General features: G+C 45.4%; 1 protein-coding gene across 1 annotated transcript; it reads left to right on the top strand.

The window, feature by feature from the left end:
* The first annotated feature begins 617 nt into the window (after positions 1 to 617).
* On the top strand, positions 618 to 7,752 carry LOC149337350 (uncharacterized). The gene is made up of 3 exons (XM_089554400.1): positions 618 to 1,179; positions 5,171 to 5,175; positions 6,569 to 7,752. Exons 1-3 carry the CDS (start codon positions 618 to 620, stop codon positions 7,556 to 7,558), a joined length of 1,557 nt encoding a protein of 518 aa, XP_089410526.1. The 3' UTR covers positions 7,559 to 7,752.
* Positions 7,753 to 17,752: the final 10,000 nt, after the last annotated feature.

The following is a 17,752-nucleotide window of genomic DNA, read 5'->3' as shown; positions in this document are numbered from 1 at the left end:
ATTCTCTGGCTTGCGACCAGCGAAAGCTGGGCGCCGAACGCCCAAAAACCTCTTGTCACTTGGTGGCTGGTCTCCGCTGAGCTTGCCACGCCGAGCCGAGGGCATCTCCTTCGAGTCCGAGGCCGCTACCCCCACACGCTCTAAGGGTGTCTGGGAACTTCCCACGTAAAAGTAAATATATTCTGGCCACGTAAATATATTCTGGCCTCCGCGACAGGACGTTTGGTGTTTGCAAGCACAGAGAACGGAGAAAGAGCCGGAAGGAGTTTACGAAGAGGTCGTAAACGAGTGTAGCAGCAGAACGATATTGTGAGGTGCCGCGCGGAAGCGGTTAGTGAGGTTCACCGTGGAGAGGTACTCGTTGCCTTGAGTACAGAGTTCGGCCTCCAACTATGAATTTAAAGGAGCTTGTAGAGGTGGGCACCCAGATGGGGTTGTCCTTAGCTGGACTGCGTAAATGGGTGGACCAGGAAAGAGACAGAGCTGAGAAAGAAAGAGAGAGAGAAAGACAGCGCGCTAGAGAAGCCGCTGAGAAAGAGAGGCAAAAGAAAGGAGAAGAAGAACAGAGAGAACGTAAAAGGAGAGAGGAAGAGGCCGAAAGGGCTTTTGAAAGAGAGATGGCAACCATTCAGAAGAAGATTGCTGAAATTCGGCGTTTGAGGAACGTCAGGGAGTCAGCGGAGCGTACCCCCGGAGAGGCCGGGTCGAAGAGAGATGAAATTAATTCCTTAACAACCACGGAAGAGGCTGTAACTAGCTCCACAGATGAAAGCTTGGTTGTGGAACAGCCTGTTCCTGCAACTGAAACCACCGAGAGTGAAGAAGAGACCGAAGTGTCGCTTCCTCAGGAAACTGAATGCGTAGCTGCTACCGAGGTAGCAGACACTGAGGTAAAGGCCGACCTGACGCTTCAGTCAGAGGGGACCCTAGGGCAGACGCCTGAGGACGATGAAGCAGTTCGGACCTCCATCGAGAATTCCGAGTGCAACGCGTCTGAGTCTTGCAGTGCAGACCGCGAGAAAGAGTGGTTAAACGGCACTGAGTGCGAAAGCTCAGACGTAGTAATGGCTGAGGAGAGCGCACTCATTGAAAACCCGGAAACTGTTCCGAGTGAACCCTCGAGCAGCGAGGAGGGCCTTCCCGATGAGGACGGCAAGGAAGTTTCTGCCTGCGAGGAAGGTGAGCAAATATTTGCCTCTGAGGAAGGAGAATGTGCAGTAGAAGTAAAGGAACAGACTGGAGAAAAGTCTGCTTACGACTGCACTGAAAGTAACTAACTGACGGAAGGAATTGAGCAAGCAGAATTGAAAAGTGAGGAGAATGATCCTCCAATGAGCCCTGAGCCGAGCTCTGAGCATGGCACTCTAGGAGTAGGTAGAAAGAAGAAAAGGAAAAAAAGTCTTGGAAGAAGAAGGCTCAGTCCGCGAAGAAGAAAAGAGAGCTGAGCCAGTGGCTTCATCGCTAGAGAACAGTTCGGATGACGCCATTGACAGTGAACCGGGCTTGACCCGAGGGAGAATTTGGAAGAAGGAAAAGAGAAAGACAAGCGTATCGAACACCACCAATACAGGTGGAATTGAACAGGACGGGCCTCGCAGAAAGCTGAGGAAGAGAATGGACAGAAAGAGAACCAAGCTGAAGACAGCTCAGTCGGATGGAAGGGAGCTGCCCGAACATCATAGCAAAGTCGGAAAGAAGTCAGAGGAACGAGCCCAGCCTACAGCAAGGACTCAGTGTGGAGGCGCAAACGGAAACAGAAGAGCGCACACGGAAAAGAGAGCAAACACCTGAAGCGCAGCCGTCGTAAGCGAACTGACGTTAAATTTGCTCGCAACAGACGCGCTGGCAAGAGGAAAAGAAGAAGGGCTCGAAGACTGGCCACAGAACCAGACAGGAGTACGAGTAGGAAGCGGGGCCAAAACCGCGTTCGGAAGAGAAGCTTCAGAATGAGGCGGAAGAAGAGTCCAACCCGCGACAGAAAGAAAAGCCGCAGCCGCTTCTGAAAGGGAATTAAAAGCGCGACTGAAAGATTGAATGAAACAGTAATTCTCCGAGCCCGCTGGGTAGGCCGAACTTGGAAGTATAGGCGAAAGTGTGCCTTGTATTTGCGTGCTCCATGTTTGTAGCCTTGTTTTAATGTACTTCCCAATCGCGGTGTGTTTTTATGTAGATTGTGAACATTTAATAGAGTTACGTATGTGGAAACATCATTGTATTGATGTATGCACTTTGGCATTCGCCATTGACTTTGTGAGCGCGTGCATGTGCGCGCGAATTGTACCGCCGAAATGCGGCGTGTTTTGGAGTGCAATCTGTCTATTGTACTGTGTTATGTATGTGAGAGCATCAAGGTATTGATGTATGTATTTTGGCATTCGCCACAGACTTTGTGAGCGCATGCATGTGCGCGCGAATTTTGTGTTTTGTGAATATTATTACACAATATTCTTAAAGGAAGGGGCAGTGTCACAAAATTCGGTGCATTTTAGAAACAAACAAAGAAAAACCGCCGCGCGCACGGCGTCTCGCCGGCGCGAGCTCAACGGGAGAGAAGGAAAGCCCCCGCCGAGCGCGTGCCTCTCTCTCCACCGCCACGGCGTGCGCCGAAGGAATGAGTCATCCACGCCGATTTGTCTAGAACGTGCGAGTCCTTTCTACTGTTAACCGGGGGAAGAGGGGGAAGCCTTGCGTGCGCTAAGACATGTCCCCCTCCTCTGCACCCGGACGTCGGCTACGCCGCCACGACGGCGCCACGCTAGAACACGCTGGAACCTTCGCGAAACGACTCCTGACTTTAACCAATGAGGACGCGCGGCCGGCGAGAGAAAGGAAGGGAAACTGCACGGGAGATGCTGCGTGTATGAGCGCGCCTACTCTGGCGCGTAGAACAAACAGACGTGCAAGCGCGGCTATAAAAAGGGCGTTGGCCGCTACTAGTCAGTCCGGAATGAGTCACGAGTATCTGACCTCGCTTCGGCGAGCGCGGCTTCGGCCGCTTACCTGATTTTTTCAGCAGCGTCCGCTCCGGCGGACGCAGTTGTTGCTGCGACGCGCGTCTTTTCTTGCCTTTTTCTCTTTCCTCTGATCTCTTACCTCTCCTCTATCTGCACGTTGGCAGCGGTGGTGGCTTGGCTAGAGCCAGTAGCAGGCCCGTGCAATTTCCTTTTCATCCTTCTCTCAGTCACAACAACAACAACTAGTCAGTCCGGACCGCCGTTTAAGCTTCATCGAAGCGCGCCCGTTCGACTCCCGGGAAAACACCACTCGGCCAGCATCGGACCAACGAGGCAACGGTCGCCAGTCTGCGGGACGGCATCGTCGGGGAACTCTGGTCGTCGGACTGCCGCAGTGCCCGGTGAACAAATTGTGTTTTGTTTGTTTACCTCTCTCTCTTGTGTTAGAGCACTTTAGGTGCAATATTGCCTTTGTATTGCATTCTCTCTCGAGTTTAACTTTGCACGAGTTGCATTGTTCTGTTAATCACTTTGTATGTGTCTGTACTAGTGATTGTGAAATCCTCTGTATCGTCTCATCGCTGTATAAACCTTGTTTTGTTTTGTAAACCTTTGGCTCCGACCCATTCATTCTCTGGCTTGCGACCAGCGAAAGCTGGGCACCGAACGCCCAAAAACCTCTTGTCACTTGGTGGCTGGTCTCCGCTGAGCTTGCCACGCCGAGCCGAGGGCATCTCCTTCGAGTCCGAGGCCGCTACCCCAACACGCTCTAAGGGTGTCTGGGAACTTCCCACGTAAAAGTGCGCGAAGTGTGGGTGACATTGACACACAAAGAAGGGGACGGAGAAGACACCGGCTACTACGTCGCGTAGGTCCTCTTACTAGCCGGTAAGTTGAAACCATGTGTCAAGACACGGCACTCTGACAATGACTTGGCGTTCTGTTACTGATTGTAAAATAGCGAATCCCGCCTGCGACGGCATTTCTTTCAAGTCGAAATGCAGAAACGCCTGTGTACTGTGCGATGCCAGTGCACGTTCAACTATTCAAGGTAGTGTAAATCAGTCCGAGCTCTTTACTATAGGCTCCCCCATAGCCCACGTTTGGAATGTAAACACCACGCACTGTACACAATATGTGACGTGTCTATCGTACTGGCATAGACAGAATCAGACATTCAGCGCGCTTTGGCGTTCGAGTAATTGCCTGAGCGGAATGTTATTTTAGTGAAGCGCAGCAGCCAGCACCAGCAAGAACTTAATTGACGCTGCGATAGTGTGCCAAACACGGGTAGCGCTGGTTTGACCAAGCCAAAGCATGCTTAATGGTATGAATTCCTTGAACAGAGTACACTGTGGGGACAGTTGGTCATACATAATCTGAACGAACAAACGTAGCGTTGAAACAGGACACAGAAAGATGAGGACAAGACGGGGCTACAACTTATTACTGAGCTGTAAGTTGTAGCCCCGTCCTGTCCTCATCTTTCCGTGTCCTGTTTCAACGCTACGTTTGTTCGTTCAGATTATGAATTCTTTTACCTACTAGAGAACTAAAATTAAGGGTATATTGCGATTGGAACAGAAAAATACGTATAGGCTGCAAAAAAAAACGGACATGAAAGTGGATTACATGGGCCAAGCAAATATGAAGCAAAAGATCTCGTCTGTTTTATTTAGGTTGGCTTGTTTTCGTTGCTGCTTCCCGTGGCTTGAGGTTAAATCTAGTGCAGATGTGTGTTCACACTAGTTAGCGTAATTTTGGTGCATCCCGCCAGCCGAACTGCTGTGGCTACTGCTGTTGGCGTTTTTGGTAGGTCATAATATATTCCATCTGTTCCACAATTTGAGCAGAAACCTGTGTTGCACTCACTGAAAGAATGTCGGCGCAAAGAGTAACGATGCCCAAAATCAGAGTTCAAGAAGGTCCAGAAGACTTGGAGCCAAGTCAAAGCCAAAAGGAAAAGCAGGTATGCTCACCCGCTTGAGTGGAATGCAAGCCTCATGTAATGATCAAAATATTCAATAGCCTCCACTCACCCCTATAATTCCCTATTCTGTAGTGCTTGATGTGCCCCCTCTTTGCGCTGGGTTGCCAACAAATAGAAGCAAAATAAAGCCAGCAGTTGGAGTGCTGCTCCTTATAATGCAATCTTGCAGAAGCACTTGAACAGTGCACAGAAGAAGCAAGTGTCGCCTTCTGATTCATCCTTCCAGGGGAGGTAAGCAACATATCAGTGATTGTAGGGCTAACAGCACAACGTATGTTACTTGATTGTTTATTTTGCATTCTTAGAGCCGGAAAAGGTGGTACTCAACGTCAAGCTTATCAGGCGACGGTGAGTCATTTTGCTCATATGTAGAGCTTCTATATGAGCATATACACTTCTGACCTCTGCAGTGTGCAGTTATTGGAGTTGCTACCAAAATATTTTCTTCCAAATGTGTATGTCTGCTGTTACCGTATGTATCCTGGGTACGCAAGTTTCTTGTGCTTCATTAAAAAGGCATATAAAGGGAAATTCTGTTGTATTTCAGTTATGCTATGAACAGTGGTCTAACACTTGTGACAGTACAGGTCAAACTGACGGGCATTGAATTCTGTGTATGTATGCTTTGGTGTGCGCAAGAATGGGAAATGTGGAAAAACAAACTGACTCATCTCAACTGATAACTCAGAGCTGAAATGAAAGCCTTTACGGGATGTTTATGATGACAAGCTTTTGTCTTCAGTATAAGGAATGTACGATGGGGGGCTAGTTGGTAATGTAGTCCGCGCTCGTCCTGTCTACTTCTTTCGTGTGTATCGTCCTTTGCGTGGTTGTCGCTCTAAATTCTTCAGTATCACCAAGCTTTATCACCATCCTTCCCTTCATGATGAATTCTTTCAGCCACCGGCTGTTATCTTCCCACGTCGCGATCATGCTTACAAAGTTAAACGCATTAACTGCCAGTCATTCCATTACGCCTATTCTTTTTTAACACGCACAATAACCGAATGGAACGCTTTGCCATCAGAAATTGCCACAGAATCTGATCTAAATAAATTCCAACATCTTTTGCACTCATGTTTCAACAACTGGGCATGGCAGCATCGACAGAATGCGGAGCACTAATCCGTTTGTCTTCCTTGTGCAGCTATGTGGCCTTCTTGGATGTTTCAACGTTGGCTGTCCGGACATCAGCGTGCTGAACCTCTCTGCGCATGTCCATCTTTCAACGCATCAAGACATCGATCAAGAAATACGCCCACCAGCATTGGAATCTTGGCATCCGTATCATCATTCTTCGGCAACACGTTCTGATTGCCAGGAACCTGGACTGCAGGGGGCATCACAGTGCACTCAAGCTATAAATGGGACTCACGCTCGTTTTGCAACCACTGGGCATGGCAGCATCGACAGAATGCGGAGCACTAATCTGTTTGTCTTCCTTGTGCAGCTATGTGGCCTTCTTGGATGTTTCAACGTTGGCTGTCCGGACATCAGCGTGCTGAACCTCTCTGCGCATGTCCATCTTTCAACGCATCAAGACATCGATCAAGAAATACGCCCACCAGCATTGGAATCTTGGCATCCGTATCATCATTCTTCGGCAACTTGTTCTGATTGCCAGGAACCTGGACTGCAGGGGGCATCACAGTGCACTCAAGCTATAAATGGGACGCACGCTCGTTTTGCAACCACTGGGCATGGCAGCATCGACAGAATGCGGAGCACTAATCCGTTTGTCTTCCTTGTGCAGGTGAGCAAAAAGTATGAAAAATGTTTTCGTTCTAATGACCTATTCCTGTTGGTGCTGCCGTGCCCTCGGCTCTGTTGCTTGCTACAGGTTTTCACATTGTGTCTGAGGAAATTATTATTGTTAGCCGGTGACATTGAATCGAACCCAGGCCCTGACATGACCCGAATTTTACAACAACTTAATGATATTGCAGTAGACATAAAAGATATGAAAGAGAACAGGTTACCGAACATAGAGAACAAATTAGATGCCCTGTCCAGGCTTGAGAGCCGAGTAACGTCCTGCCAAGAACAGGTTAGTTGTATGAGTACAACGATTGAAAGGCTTGAAGCAAGGCTTGAGCAGCTTGAAAATTATAGTAGGAGGTCAAATTTGATCATATATGGCATCCCAGAAACTGAAGAGGAAACAAATGAATCGCTTGAAGAAACCGTAAACAAAGATATTTTTCATGATATTTTAGGACTCGATCCTATAGCTATTGAGCGGATACATAGGTTAGGTAAACCGGCAATTGACAAAACACGTCCTGTAATCCTAAAGCTTTTAGACAGTAGGCATAAAACTGTGATACTCAAGAACGGAAAGAAACTAAAGGGAAAAGATTATTCAATTGGCGAAGACTTTTCAAAGAACGTTCGTGAACTAAGAAAGAAACTATGGGATAGCGCGAAGCCGAACCGAGATAAAAAAGAAAGGGTTTCCTTGGTGTTTGGTAAGTTATATATCAATAATATTCCTTACGTTTGGGACTGCGAAAAAAATGATAAAGTGAGGGTTCAAAAAAACGACGGGATCGGCGCAAGTCGGCCCGTGACGCGAAGTTGTACGCAGTTGCGAAACCGCTCACCGATAAAGTGAGTGGTTCATTTACCTCAGCTTCTTTCTTCACTAAGACAGATAGCTTGTCTTGCCATAGTAACACGGGCCAATCTAGTATAAAAAGCTTGAGAATAGTTAACATTAACGCACGCAGCGTTGCAAACAAGAAAGACTCGCTTGAACTTAAACTGCTGGAGTTCGACCCACACATATCAGTCCTGACGGAAACTTGGTTACATGACGACTTAGCAGATGGCCTGGTATTTCCTCCTCATTATAAAGTCGTTCGCAAGGACAGGACCTCAAGGGGTGGTGGCGTAGCCATTCTCTTAAAAGACTCTGTAGAATGCGACCTTGTATATGATGTTCCTGACCTTGAATGCCTTTGCATAAAAATTTCTTGCTGGGGTCATTCTTTCATCCTGTATGGTTGCTACAGGCCACCAGATGCCACACCCGACTATCTTATTAAGCTACAACATCACCTGTCTCATTTCCAAAATAAGAAAATACTGTTAATAGGTGACTTCAATCTGCCAGATGTGTGCTGGGACCGCTTACAAGGCGGTGCTAAGTCTGGGAGCAGTGCAGACGTTCTGTTTGATGTCATGCTTACTCATGATTTAGCTCAAATTGTAAATCAACCTACTCGTGTACAAGGTACATCTTCCTCTATACTAGACTTAGTTTTTGCTAGCCGTCAATATTCTATGCATACTGTATCGGTCGAAACAGGCATTTCAGACCATCACCTCGTAAGCGTATCGATAGATTTAGTTAAGTCCCCTTACCACAACAAAAAAGCCAGTCATGTACGTTGTTTCAAGGATTATTCTAGGGCTGATGATGCCGCAGTGATTGAACATATGGAAACTTGTTTACCGAGCTTCAATGATAATGATGATGTCTGCAAGCTGTGGGAGCGATTCGTCGAAATGTGTCAATATTGTCTAAATGCCTTCGTTCCGAATAAACGCAAAAAAGTTCACAAACGCACACCTTGGATGACGCGGAATATTATTCAACTGAAGCGAAAACTAAAAAGATCTAAGAAAAAAACCACCAGTTAAGTCAGATTGAAACGCTTAAAAATAATCTTGAACGTGCGGTTCGTGAGTCAAAAGACTTGTACTTTAACACAACGTTACCCAGTTTTGTTAAAAATGACCCAAGTAAATTTTGGAACTTCCTGAGTGACAGCAAGAAACATATCTCAAAAATAACAGCGGAGGGAGATAATTTGACTGATCCGATTGACATTGCAGGCCATTTTAATTCTTTTTTTCACAGCGTATTCTCTGAAGCAGGTGTACAAACTGTACAAAGCGCATCATATTTTCCTGTATCGGAGGTTGACTTTGTTAGCCTCCCTGGTGTATTTGCTTTGCTTTTAGAACTGAAACCTAAAACTTCTTCTGGTCCTGATAATTTACCAAATGTATTTTTGCGACGCTATGCCGAAATAATTGCGAAGTTTCTTTTTGTGTTGTTTAAAAAATCTCTGCTGTCATCAAAACTTCCGGTTGAATGGAAGACTGCTCGAGTTGTTCCCATCTTTAAAAAAGGTGACTGCACATTACTACAAAATTACCGTCCTATTTCTTTAACTTCCGCATGCTGTAAAATGCTCGAACATATTATTGCTAAACATATTAACAAATTTCTCGAAGAACACTCCATATTAAGCGACTTTCAGCATGGGTTTAGAAAGGGCTATTCTACAAAAACACAATTAGTTACAATAGTACACACTTTTGCTAAAACACTGGATATGAATGGTCAAATAGACACCATATTTATGGATTTCAGCAAAGCATTTGATAATGTTCACCACGGAAAACTCATTCAAAAACTAAAAACATTAATCTTCCAGACATTTTAATATCGTGGATTCAAGATTACCTCACGAATAGAGTGCAGTTTGTTTCAGTCGATGGGTGCAGCTCCAGTTGTCTCCCAGTCACCTCTGGGGTGCCCCAAGGAAGCGTCTTGGGGCCCTTGCTTTTTCAGATTTACATCAATGATATTGTTAATGTGGTTACTCCAGGAACTCATATTCGCTTGTTTGCTGATGATTGTGTCGTTTTCCGTCAAATTACGTGTACTAACGATCAAAACGAACTTGACCAGTGTCTTCGAAATGTTCTTGATTGGTGCAGCGAGTTTTCCATGGTTCTTAACACTGAAAAAACAGTTTCGATGCAAATAACACATAAAAAGAACCCAATTAACCACGTGTATACACTCGGATCATCAACACTAAAGCAGGTTAATAGCTACAAATATCTAGGTGTAACAATCACAAGCAGTCTTTCCTGGAACTCACATATAGATAACATATGCTCCTCTGCATTTAAAAAGCTGTGTTTTCTGAGGCATAAACTAAGAAATTCACCTTCTCACGTAAAACTGCTAACGTATAACACTTACATCAGGCCAAAGCTTGAGTATGCTTTGGTTGTTTGGGACCCATTCACTAAACTTAACATATATAAATTAGAAAGGATTCAAAGAAAAGCTGTTAGGTTTATCTATTCCAAATTTAAAATCACCGACTCCCCCACTGACCTCATGGCGGCTAACAATATTGAAACACTTGAAACGCGAAGAGGAAAATATCGCCTTGAGTTTCTTTATTCTTTACTTAACCATAAGTTTGCTTTTGATCCTTCACAGTACATATCCCCTTTAACCACACGTTACACCCGACATCATCACATTCACTCATTGATACCGTATTTTGCGAAAACTGACTGTTTTAAGTATTCGTTTTTTCCGCGGACAATATCCGATTGGAACCATGTTATGACATCGTAATAGTTTGCAATATTTGTCTCCTCATTTTTATGTATATTTCTTTTCATTGTGTTCTGTATCTTTTGAGTTTTAAGAATATATGCCTGTCCTGCTTGGACCCTGAAAAGGGTCTGCAGTATGTACTAAATAAATAAATAAAATAAATAAACTAAAAAGGTTTTTTTTCAGCGTTCTTTCTTCCGCCTTGTCTTCTTTTCGTTTTATATTTTTTGCTTTTGTACTTCAGCGCACTTTTTCCAGTGTCGTCTTTTTCTTTTTCTAGTGGTCCTGTTATTTATTCTCAAATTTTACTGTTATGTGCATTGTTGCGACCCTTTCTGTGAATGCCTATTTATGATTAATATTTTCTGATTTCTATTTTATTTTAGTGCAATATTTTTAACCTTCTAACAATGCTTTGTACCTACTCCCCCCCCCCCCCCATGTAATACCCTCAAATGAGGGCCTTTGGGGGTATTTTGAATAAATAAATAAATAATTGATACTTCTGTTAGATGCCTTGCTAAGTCAAAATGTGCTCAGTTATATTGGCATGCAAATTGTAGAAATAAATTGCAAATCATGGGGCTTAACATCTAATCTCATAGTGATGCATTACCGTAGTGAAGGGCTCTGGATGTACTGACAGCAAACGGGCAAGTTCTGCATTTCGTCTCCATCAAATTGTGGGGTAGCAGCTGGTACCGACCCCAGGTCCTCTGGCTTGGCAGCTTAGTGCCTTAATTAACCACTTAGCCACCATGCCGGCTTACATTGCCGTGCATGTGCAATATTACACATGGGCATCCCATACTGAGCAAGGCAAATTTTTTGCCTTTGCGGACTTCTTATTGGCTTATGATTGATATCTGTAACAGTCCTTCAAAACTTGTGCTACTTTATGTTGCATTTCTTTGATTGTTTCACCTAACAAAAGCGAAGTGGTGGGTTCGAAGAAGGCAACAGTGGTCTGTAATGGCCATTGATCCCAGGCCATAAGGACTAGTGAGGTGCTGGCTCAACGCTGAGTTAGTGGCTCTGTGGCACCCACTAAAAGAGCCCTGAGGTAATCAGCAAAGCAGGCCCAGACACCCGAAAAGATTGCCGTGATTGAAGGTATTGGGGAGTGTTAGAACAGATATGAAGTCTTAATATTTTCTGGTTCTTCATACACTGTGTGGTGCAGTGAAGAATTGTACGTGCCTTCACACATATCTAACAGTCTGCACTTAATGGTGTCTGAAATCCTGCATAATTGTGAATGGCCTGAGAAAGGGTCTGGGCTGATCTTGAGCTCAATACCTTAATTGTTAACTGTCTAATGAGCAGTGCACTAGTCTGGTAATGTATGACTGTGATTGCCCACTACTTCAAGAAGCATGGTTGTTCACTATGAATTATTTGGCCCTTTTACCACACATGCTGTATCGTACATTGATAGCCATAATAGATATCCTTGCATGTAGTATTTTTAATATTCTACGTAGTCGAGATTTCGACGAAACATCGTCTGGTCAGTAGAGGCATGATAAAAACATAGGGTCACTGACCAAGTCAACGTTTAGTGAAACGTACTGACGTTTCATTAGGTTGTGAAGAAGGAAGCCGTAGGGCTTCCGAAACGTCAGTACGTTTCATTAAACTTTGACTTGGTCAGTGACCCTATGTTTTATTATTTTAATGTTCTACAATCCTCATTTTACCTTTCCTCTGTAAAATTTCACACAGCAAGCATTTCCAATTGTATTTGTAATTCGCGGCTGCATTTGCGCTTGTGTGACAATTTTTATGGAAGGGCTGGAATTTTTCATTTTCTCATGTTGCTGCTCTCCCCAACTATTTAGTTTGAGAAGGCATATGCCAGCCAGACTGCTGCATAATGCGCACGTTGACTTTAAAATTTGTTTTTTTTTCTGTAGTTTTAGATTCAGTCGGGCAGTGGGGCTCCCGAAAAGGCGTGGATGTGGCAAACACTGTGGCCATCATCCCGGTACTCCTGACCAAGGAGATTTAGGATGTGAAAAAATCTCTCCTCAGGAAGCTTGGAAGCACCTAAGTCCATGCTAATAAATAGTCTTGACACTTTTCATGCTGTGGGCAGTATGTGCTTCCTGGAAGGTCACTGCCTGCCTTTTGAGCGGCTTTTGACCAGCCTCGGTGCACTGTGGCAAAAGCAGCACCAGTAGTAACCATAGCAAGCTGGCAACTGGTCCAAGTTTGGACTAGTTTTCAATGGGTCCCGGCTGTTGGGACCAGTTGAACTGGGTTATGGAGTAATTTTCAATTGGGACTAACTGGCAGTGGGTCCCAACTGGGCAGCTGGGACCCATTGTCAGCTGGTCCCAAATGGGAATTATTTCATAAAACGGTTGAACTGGCACCAGCTAGGACCAGCTGTAATTTTTTCGTCTGGGCAAAGCGCCGCTTCGACGCGTCGGGGGCCCGATCTCGGAGCTACGTCGGCCGAACGGTAAACGGCGCTGCAGCTGCTCCTCGCTGAATGTGTCAAGCGGATTTCTCCTGTCACGAAATACCTGTCCTTATTACCAGTAACGCAATTAAAATCACTAGGCCCGATTATTTCGACATTCGTTCTGATTAATCATCTAGACATCGCCATAGCATGTATATTCCGCCTCCAGTAAGTCGTAACGATGCATTTAAATATAGTTTCTTCTGAAGAGCAATAAAAGAATGGAACATGTTGCCCGATTCCGTAGATCAATCTTCTTCGCTAAGTGCATTTTTGGTACATTTAGACTCTTATTTATGCCGGGAGCGCGGTGTGCTAACATGACTGAGTTAAGTCTGTGTATTGTGTTTCGTGTCTTTATACAGTGTTTTACTGTGTAGTTGCTCTTGAGTGTGCGTGATTATGTTTTTGTTGCTCTCTTTTACAATGTAATAGGGCGCTGTGTACACTTCTCTCGTCCTCTGTAATGACTTTCTACGTGTACAATGCGCTTCATGATAGATTTCCATATATCTTTGCTTTCTTTTTGCCACCACTCCTGTAATGACCCTTCCATAGGGTTGACAGTATCAATATTCAAACAAACAACCAAACAAAAACGCGCTCGCGGCGAGCAACTCGAGACGGATTAACCACACGGTAGCCATGTTGGAGAAGACTGGAAAAGATTTAATTGAGACTGCCTGAAGTAGCCGTGTTTGGAGGCTTATTGAAAACTGCATTTTCTGTCTCATTCTAGACTATTTCATTTCGCGCAAGTGACTTATCGGCCAGGGAAGATTAAGACGTCAATGAGATTAAATTGAGCCTGAAGATTAGACTAAGACTGGACTAAAGAGTTTTGTGCAAGCGGGCCCTGCTGCTGTTTGCCGCGCGCAGCGTCGCTTCTTTAAATGTTTTTGGATGGATTTGGACCTAAACATAGTGGCGCCATCTGGTGACAGCCAGTCAAAGCGATTGAACTGGTCTGGAGAATTTTTTTTAAGTTAGTGGTGAATATACAAGCATTGCCCGAATGTTTTTGTTTTTCAATAAAGGAAGATATGAAAATAGAGAAAAATGTTAAATATGGCACAAAAACTAGTGTTTTCGTTGCTACGCTAGCTACGTACGTGGATAGTTAGGCTTAGCTGCTCGAAAATTGCTGATTTTTCTCAACAACAGAGGCTAGTCGCCACTTAAACCTGGACGTAAAAGGGAGAGTATGCCAATTAAGAGCGAATCCCTTCATTTAAAGCAGAAAATGGCGCCGACGAATTCGGCAGCGATGCTATATTTGGTCCGAAGCGCCGTGCATGGCGCCGCCATGTTTGTTTACCTGTGAACGCTAACTCTCTCCGCAACGCGAAAAGAGATTCCGTAAAGTTGTAGCGGCCCGGTAATGGGCAGTTAACGTAAGGCGAAAACGAGTCGTAATGACGGCATACTCACCAGCAATTATTAGAAACAAAAATACGCATGCATTGCAAGCATTTCCTTGCAGTGAGATACTACATGAACATCACTTACATTTACTTTTATGCCAACGGCCTGCTCAGCGGCCTTTGAAATACCCTGCCCAGTAGACAATTTTAACACACACAACACAAGAAGCTTGGGTGGCTTGGGAACTTGCTCACTGCGTTTCAAATACTGTAAAATCCCAGCTACGGCACCTTCTCTTAGCGCTGTGCCGCGTCGCTTCTTTGGATGCTTGCATTTACCGTTTAGTTGGAAGCGCAGTGGCGCCATCTAGTGACAATAAGTCAAAGCGCACCAACTCTGGGCTGAATAACCTTTTTTTCTGCATTTAGTGATGAATATGAGAACAATTACCGAAATCTTTCGTTCTTCAAGGAACAAAACTGAAAATAGAAGAAAATGTTAAAGCTGGCAAAAGAACTACAGTGTTGTTGCTATTTTGGCAAACTACACGGCATATAGTTAACTTTAACTTCTCGAAAATCGCTCAATTATCTCAAAAACATGGGATAGTCACTTAAACCCCAACGTATGAGTGAGAGTATGGGAATTAAGAACGAATGCCTCCATTTAGATCTGGAAATGGCGCCGTAGAATGCGGCAGCGATGCTGTGTTTGGTCCGCAGCGGCCGTGCAGGGCACCGCCATGTTTGTTTACAAGCGAAAGCAAACTCTCCGCACAACGCTGAAAGACATTCCGCAAAGTGCTAGAGCCCCGGGAATGGGCTCGCATGCACAGCAGTCGCGAGCCGAGCCCCGTGAATGGTAACGTAAACACGGTGACTATATGCTAGAACTCTCTAACGACAGAAGCGAGCACGTAATCACTCGTTCTACGAGCGCCGCGAGCGCCACCCCGAGTCCATCTGCACGCATCACCGACAGATGGCGACTGGTGTCTAGAGTAGGGGCGCGGCCATACCCTGCGTGCGAGGGTAAGGGGTTAGGCCTATAAAAGGGGTCGGAGTCACAGAAGCTTTATTCCAGTGCTTTCTCGTGACTGCAGTGGCAAGAATGGCTCCCATGCTTTCAAAGTTGATGCACCAGACAAAGAAGAAGCGCCGCAAGGTGAAACAGGACCCGGCTCGCATCAACCTGCATCGCCTCGTGCTGCTGAACACGATGCTCAATAGGATACGCGTCCTGAAGGCAGAAGCAAAGTCGCAAGAGCCAGCGGTTCAAGGACCGGAAGCCAACAAGGTCAGTCCTGAGAGGAAATCATAATGAAGTACCGCTTGTCCCCGACGTCTTCACCCCACATTTAGCCCTCGGAACCATCAAAGCAAGACAACGGCCCTTGTCAGGGCCACCTACCTCATGCATTGGCAGAGCTTCGCACGCCGCATCCATAGCCCCGTTTCCTATCATTGATCGACTTGTGATTTTAGAAGATGATTGTTCATGAAATACGCCCGCAGTGCCTTTACAGTGGCTTTAAGCACTTCGGCAGTCGTTGTTTGTAAATGGCCTAGAAGCTTTGCAGTTGGAAGAATCGTTTTTTTTTTTCGATGAACTGGGCAGCAGACCTAGCGCAACAGGCAGCATGTATGTTTTAATTCTATTTGCGGTATTTTGCGCAACACTGAAGTTGCTTGCAGCAGCTCTCCCTGAGTAGTCTTTAAGTCCAGATTCTTAGCTCAGACTTTATTCTCTTCAACTGCGCTTCCAGTATTTGAACTCCATAGACATAAGCGTAGGAATGTGATTCGCCCGTAGGATTCCTACGTATACTTCGAGCTTTTACGTTGCAGTCGCTGCCCTCCTTCTACCAAAGAACCAAACCTCTTTTTTGTTATTAAGAAATACAACAGAAGGCGCTGTCTATAGTTAGGAGTTGAATGCAAGGTTCCAAAAGTTTTTGAAAAGTAAGTTAGGTATCTCAGCGGCGTGGATTTAGGTACATTTATAAATGGCTACCCTATCAGTACACGGGACTAAACCCACCTCATACGAGGTGGGTGGCCAAATCACCGGAGTTTAAAGGGTTTACGTAAGGGATGTTGGGGTATCCTTTTGAGAACATTATTTTTCAACTTTGAAAATGGGGACGTTCTATCCAAGGGAGGCTTTTTGCGGGACCGAGGACACACAACGAGTACCAGCTGGCCTGAATTGGTAAGGTTCCGTTCAATAATCTCGAGGAGCTTACTCTAGTCTAAAGCGAAGACTTGATAAGCCAGAAAAAAACAAGAAATAAAATACAAATGCCGCCATCATCAAATTATTTTTGCAACTAAAATGCTGGCGCCGACAGCAAGTCTAGGGCGCGAATCTAACAGGATAAGCAGAAATGACGCTGCGTGAAAAACGGTTTCAAGCCTTCCTTTTCGTCACGGACATGAAAAGTTCGAACCACTGGAGGTATAATTTTTTAGCCAATTTTACCGGCTATACATGCATATTTTTTTTTTTGGCCGGCAGACAATTAACAGCATAGGCAGAGAGTTCCACACAAAATATTTTAATACCGGAATGCACATTTCGTGTCATTTTTAGCTCTTTGTCTGCACATTTTTGTTCCTTTTCGGTACAAACTACGCCGAAAGGTATAGGTTTCCCTACGATTCATTTTCAAGCCTTTTAAACTTTGGCGGGCTGTAGGGACCGCCTGTAGAAATCCAGTACGGCGGCCCATGAGATCATTCGTCAGGCGCACCCGCCTTGTGTTGGGTTGGGCCGAGCTCCCTGAAACTGCGTTATAATTTTTCTGCCAATGCGCTCCGTTGGGCAAAGAAGACTCCGATGCAAGCCATGCTGTGAGGTCTGACGCGGAGATAAGCACAGCACTGTCCGCCAGCGTATACAACCGCTCTGTAGACAGGCATCGCAAGTGCGATAGAAACCACACGACGCAAGCGGGACTGGCCTCGGGCTGCTGAGGGGGCGAAGCGTCAGGTGCTACACGCACTGAAGGAGTTCTGACCGCGCCGCAAAGGGCAGCAGGGAATGGCCCGAGAAGAATTTTCGGCTTCTGGCCGATTCACTCGTACTCGCGGACACTGGTATTTCAAGGTCTCGCAGTGTATACTCAGGCGCGCTTTGTCTGATATCACTCGAGAACGAAGCAGCAGGTGACCTTCGAGGGAGGCTTCCCAGCCAATGGCGTCGGCCGATTTCCATGACACCGTTGCTAATACGATTAAGCCCTAGGTATTCCCCATTTACATCATACCCATTGTAATTTCACGCTAGCAGGCCCAAAGGAATTGCTCGGAGGGAAAGAATTGGTCAAGGGAGATAATGCGTCGAGGGTATTGGCTTGAGGGGCATTTTGCGCTCCGTTCTCTCCTGCAATGCGGAGTATGACTGCGTAGTATCGAAGCAACAATAAATCAAAAATACAATGTAGCAACCTTCAATTGTAGTCGCATTTAAGCCCTACTAAATACTTTAGGCGTGACTCCATTAGGCAATGGTTTTGACTGACGTAAATCGAGAACACGACTTGAAGGAAAAAATTTCTCGACAGCGATCGTTTAACAGCGAGGTGGCTCTTTCCGTAC

This window comes from Amblyomma mixtum, chromosome 7 (genome assembly GCF_055824585.1).
Source record: "Amblyomma mixtum isolate Tamu chromosome 7, ASM5582458v1, whole genome shotgun sequence".
In the NCBI taxonomy this organism is placed as follows: Eukaryota; Metazoa; Arthropoda; class Arachnida; order Ixodida; family Ixodidae; genus Amblyomma; species Amblyomma mixtum.
This window is presented reverse-complemented; position numbering and strand designations above follow the sequence as displayed.